Source organism: Coregonus clupeaformis, chromosome 14 (assembly GCF_020615455.1).
Source record: "Coregonus clupeaformis isolate EN_2021a chromosome 14, ASM2061545v1, whole genome shotgun sequence".
Taxonomy (NCBI): domain Eukaryota; kingdom Metazoa; phylum Chordata; class Actinopteri; order Salmoniformes; family Salmonidae; genus Coregonus; species Coregonus clupeaformis.
This window is the reverse complement of record NC_059205.1, coordinates 36,954,639-36,960,573: the sequence shown is the minus strand read 5'-3', so window position 1 is coordinate 36,960,573 and position 5,935 is coordinate 36,954,639. Positions and strand designations below refer to the sequence as shown.

The following is a 5,935-nucleotide window of genomic DNA, read 5'->3' as shown; positions in this document are numbered from 1 at the left end:
CCCCCTGCTTAACGACCAGTCATCGCTCAGGTACCAGTCTGGTGCAACAAACAATATTGCAGACCTGTGGCTCTATTGAATGTAAACTAATACATCGAATCGAAAATATGATTTAAGCCGGTATGAATCAAGCACATGTGTTTATTATCAGATCGACAGCATACTTTCCTATTTCAAAATATATTTAAAAGTTATAGGATAGGTGGATATATATTATATTATGTTATATTAGCTCTTCAAACATAAACCTAGGCCTATTATAAGAAAACCAAAACGCGCATGCAAGGTGCAAAGCAGCAGCAGCACCCATTATAATGGGACGTGTTGCATTGACTGGCTCACCGCACAAGTGGCGTTATTCCCACGGCCTGTGCCTCCACTGCTTCATGTTGCAGCTTGCGGCGAGGCGCAATACACAACCTACAGTTAAAGACTTGTTTTCTCCTTCAACTAGCAAAATGACCCCCTCCATCTCAATCTGAATGGGAGTGAATGGGGGTTTCCCAGACTCCGACCAGTCAACATTTCAGGTACCGGCATAATTTGTTGTGAGGTGTCTGACAAACGCCCTCTGACGCGCACTGTGAGGGCACACTGCCTTTACTCTGTTTCCCCATAATAAAGCCATACTAGCTGTCGTAAGTGGGTCGATCTCTTTATTGGTGAATTTATTTCTGTTCGTGAAAGCACTTAGGCTAAAGGACTTGCATTATGGTGCTGAACACCTGAAGGATTTAAGTCGAGTTTGTCTTAAAATATTATAGCCTATTTGGTATCGCATTCATAGAATGTTGGGCACATTTTTACGCACATTCAGAACTCTTTTTGACTACGACTATATGAAGTGTTAATTGATATAAACCAATGTAACTCAGCAATGTTGTCTTAACTTCTAGCTTCATCTTTATTTTACACAATTCTGCAGTCTAGAAAAAACAAACAATAGCTTAATAAAAGGCAAACATCAAAAACATAATTTTGGCACACAAATAAACCTCCCTTAAAAATGAAAACTAGGGTGAATAAGGATAGAGTGGGACATCATATAAACTGGGACAGCTTAATCCCGAGGCATTTATAGCTTGGTCTGACAAGAGAAAATCTAAACTATTGTTACTAAGTCCTTGCAGAGAAACTACCTGATCAAAATCACACTTCATTGGTGTGACATTATAGATGGGGGCAGAGCAAGCTTCAAACAGGAAGCTCACCCCGTGAAGAACATGGGAAGATCAGTGATAGCTTTTTTTCTGTTTTGATGTTAAGGTTATGAAACTGTAATAAATAATGCACTGTGCCAAGTTGTGATGTAAATATGCATACTATGTACTGGTGATTCAAAATACATTAAAAAGTTGCCAATATTATGCTTACATTTTGTAATTCAGTCATTTTTTTATGTAGTCCCGCTTTACCAACCATTTTTGTTGTCCCGCTCTGGTTCTTGTAATATTATATCCTGTACATGTTTTCTTGTAGTACTGTTATTAGTACTGTTATTGGAGTGAATTCAGAAAAAGTGGGACACTTTTTACATTTAGGTCTCCTGTAAACTCTTCAGACATCTATCCAACATATTAGCCCAACATATGATACACATCGTCAGATATTTCCTAATCACACAATTTTATAGAATTGTCATTTGGGTACAATTAGGACTATAATAATGGTGTCCCAGTTTATCTAACCTGCTGTCCCAGTCTATCAAATGCGAACTGAAAATATGGTTCCCTCAGTGTACACAAATGGGTGTGTCATGCCTCCTGTGAATATGATATCAAAATGTATTTTTGTGTGATTAGGAAACATCTTGAGGATTTCAGAAACGTATCATGTGTTGGGCTAATATGTTGGATAGATTTTGAAAGAGGTTACAGATTACGGAAATGCAAAAAGTGTCCAACTTATTCCGAATTTACCCTACACTCCAGCACACATGGTTTCAAGACAACCAGAAAGACAACTTTTAGATAAAGGCAGGTGAATTCAACCTTTAATGTGAAAACAAACAAAAATGTCAAGAGATTATTTAAACGATGCAAGTTTAGTTTTGAACATTTTGCTAGCCTGATATTGTGTGGCTGCTTTTGATATTAATTGGCTAACCCCGCCAATATTTCACTAGGCGGTTAGGTAGGCTACCTGTTGCACTATAAGTATTGAATGTGATTGCATCCTTATCTTTGAGTGAGATCAAACAAAATTAATAACTTATCTGAAGTATTGCCTGCAATATGTGATACATTTCAACTCTGCACTGGACAGATCATCATCATCCCACAGATCATCCCTCATTGAGATTATCACCACTAGGCTTAATTAAAGTCAACAGGTATGATGCAGTTATACAAGCTTTCTTTATCATATCATAAGCATGTATAACCCATTTTATATCGTAATATAATCTCATAATGATGACTATAACTACAGCTATTCTCAGTCTGAAACCTTGCCCCTATATTCTAGGACATCATAACATAATAATAGGACTTCATAAGGGTTCATATGTATGACACGTAATAAAACATCCCTGTTGGCAATGGGAAAATTAGGCCTATTTCCAACTATTCTATGTTTATCGAAGAGGAATTCAATATATATTTTTGCTGTAGCCTAATATTATTTTTGAGCTGTACATTTCGTAATCACACTTGCAAGGGGCTCTCGATGTTTTGTGGCTGTTTTGTATTGTGCCCTTTTCACAATTATTTAAGATAAGAGCACTTCTTGTCATAAATTACTCGTTTACGGTGACAGAGGGTATGTCGCTATTGAGAGGCAAGAAACGCCCCTGCTTTGTCGGTAAAGTGCTCTCTTATTCTCTGTTGATTGTTGCGGCGTGAACAGGCGAGTGTCCACTGTGCAGAGCCAATGTGTAGGCAGAGCAGCATCCTAAAACCTATGACTGATGAACACATCATTATGTCCGCCTGTCTATCACTGAAATTACGTCTCATTTCAATGACATTATTCTCATACAAATGTTTACTCTGCGTTCTATGGGTTCTAATAGAAATTGGACTCCTCCAATAATTAAGTGCTCAGACCAATGGGCTCTAACTGCTTGCTGTGGGCACGAGTGGTCGGCTATTGAATGGGGCAGGTACCTGCTTTAAGATGCCTGCCTTCATGAGGTGTCAGCGATGTTATCATTGTTATATGCCCGACCCTTTAATTACTACATATTTTTTGTTCACTTTACACATTGTTTAGTCCCAATGGATGCAAGGGTGCAGTAGATGCAAGATAAGCCTATTCAATGCAGACTATTTATGTTCTTGTAGGCCTATAAAGCTCGAAATTGAATGCAATTTAGATTGCATTGACAAAAGATCAATACGAGAATTAAGACCTGGAGCCTCGGAAAGGACTCTGATGTTTATTACAATATAATAGCCTAATAATAATATATTATTGTGGAAACGTGCAACCAGATGTGGACACTTATGCTGCAAGCAAATAATGTAATAATTTTATTGAATCAAAAATCAATAAAGCAATGGGAATAATGCGATTACTTCAAAGAAAAGAGAAACCTGCACACTACTCTTGCTAAAATACAAATGTTCACAAAAGTTCTGAGGAAGGCCAAGAAAGAGGCCGACAGGTTAATTAAGCTTTAATAAGTAAATAAAATATTAAAAAGTGATCCGTGCAAGAGCAGTGTACGAGTTTCTCTTAAAAATAACTGTATTGAATAAAAGGTACAATGTTAGGGTGGCTGCAGGTTTTGGACTTAGTTGGTCATTGGTCCTGTAATGCTTTGTTGCCCCTATGTTCAGTTTTCCATGTAGTGCAAAAAGGGGGTAAGCGCTGCGCCATAGAGTGGGGCGGGGGTGGAGTGGTAAGAGATTATTTTATCTAGGTGCACCCTCCGCTGCGGAGCGTAGTGTATACTCAACGCTGATTGGCTGGCGTTTTTGGTTAATGGCACACGACTATGGATGTAGTTATAAGAGTCCTCGCGTGCCAGCCTTCAGCAAAGAGCAAACTTGCTGTTACTGGGCAACACGAACACAACAGCTAAAAATGGACACTGTCTTGGATCCATTTACTGCACTGGACTCCTTCTCCTCCCCTTATTTTGATGACGATGATTTCTTTACTGACCAGTCCTCCAGGGACCACTTGGACACCGACGAGTTTCTGGATGATGATGTCGACTTTCTCACCAGCCATTTCCAAGATTACTACAAGGATAGCAGGATAGCGCATGATGGGGACTATTGTGATATTGGTAACTTGTCCTTCTCTTCCTCCTCATCTACCTTCTCGTATGAGTGCACTGACAGCACCTCAGAACTGTCGCCTCAGATGGGAGGAGATGGCCCGATGCTAAAAAGGCGGAGGCGGATGAGATCCGATAAGGAGATGCAACAATTGCGGCAGGTTGCCAACATCCGCGAGCGGCGGAGGATGCAGTCCATTAACGTTGCTTTCGAGGGACTCCGGTCTCACATCCCCACTCTACCGTACGAGAAGAGGCTATCCAAAGTAGATACTCTGCGCCTGGCCATTGGCTACATCAACTTCCTCGCTGAGCTCGTGCAGTCGGACATGTCCATCCGAAACTCCAACAGCGACGCACTGACTCAACCCAAAAAAGTTATAATTTGCCACAGAGGAACAAGTAAGAAGCCTACATTTCATATGGTTAGATAATGACTATGATAATGACTTAACTTTGAACTGTATTGTTTTTGTTACTCATTTGTTAAAGACTAATAATTTGTCCCCTTATCAGGATCTCCATCTCCAAGTGACCCTGACTACGGGCTGCCTCCCCTCGCGGGACACTCTCTGTCCTGGAAAGACGAGAAAGAGCTGAAAGACCAGAACGTAATCAGAACCGCTAAAGTCTGGACACCTGAGGACCCACGGAAACTGCACATGAAATCCTCCCTGTCCAATATTGAAAACGAGCCTCCTTTCAGCTTAATCTCAGCCCAATAAATATTATGTTATGTTTATGTCTAAAAGTATGTATTGTTATACACACATTGTAAATCCATGTTAATATATAACGTTCTCTTAACGTTTATTCTTATGTAACGTTGATTATTTACGTGTAAATATTATATTTATATGTCAATGTTCTCTATTCACAATTCAGGCAGCATGGCAATCATCATGTATAGCAACATGTATTTAATTGTTTCCATGATAATATGTTTTAATATAATTTTTATGAATATACGAAAACCAAAATATTTTTATAGGCCTACTGAATTGTAAAAATATGTATATTTATATTCAATCTGATAATAAATGCTCTTAAATTATGAATACATTGTGTTGTCTGGTCTGTACCACTTTTCTTCATAGGCTGATATGCTTACATTTAATACATATGATTTGAAATCCAAGTTGTGAAGATAAATAGCCATAAAAGGAAAGTTATACGCATGCATAACAGTGCATAAAGCAATCAATCAACATGCATAAATAAATAAATCAACATGCATGAATCAATTACAGTTTTTTTTTATTGCTTAAGCACGATTTTCAAAACAGGGCCCGTGTTTTCAAAACACTACACACAATTAGCACAACCACACACCCAATTAGCAAAACACTACAGATCCTTTGCAAAATTAAACACTCTTGTAAAAACTATACACTTCTTTTTAAAAACCACACTTTGTTACCATATGAAACACACACGTTTCACATTACTATACTCTGTTTGCACGAGTTACACTCTGCTGTGATAAACCTAAAACACTTTTAGCACTTCTACTTCCCTATGATTAGAGTAGGCTACTCTCAACAAAGTACAAATATAATGTAAATTCACCAAACACTACACAAGACCAATGTTGCAGACTGAAGAAACTCATTTATTTCTCAACACGCCCAAAATGTTGACATGGAGATTCATAATACTGTAACCAAACGTCACTTTACGTATTGTAAGTTCAAAAAAATAAAAATA

General features: G+C 38.4%; 1 protein-coding gene across 1 annotated transcript; it reads left to right on the top strand.

Annotated features, from left to right (window-relative positions):
- The first annotated feature begins 3,987 nt into the window (after positions 1 to 3,987).
- On the top strand, positions 3,988 to 5,216 carry LOC121581510 (pancreas transcription factor 1 subunit alpha-like). The gene is made up of 2 exons (XM_041897007.1): positions 3,988 to 4,630; positions 4,745 to 5,216. The coding sequence occupies exons 1-2, from the start codon at positions 4,030 to 4,032 to the stop codon at positions 4,951 to 4,953; spliced, it is 810 nt and encodes a 269-aa protein (XP_041752941.1). The 5' UTR covers positions 3,988 to 4,029; the 3' UTR covers positions 4,954 to 5,216.
- Positions 5,217 to 5,935: the final 719 nt, after the last annotated feature.

Coding starts and splice junctions, on each gene's coding strand:
- LOC121581510 (XM_041897007.1), top strand. CDS start 4,030: ATGGACACTGTCTTGGATCCATTTACTGCACTGGACTCCTTCTCCTCC. Junction 4,631..4,744: donor AATTTGCCACAGAGGAACAA/GTAAGAAGCCTA, acceptor TCCCCTTATCAG/GATCTCCATCTCCAAGTGAC.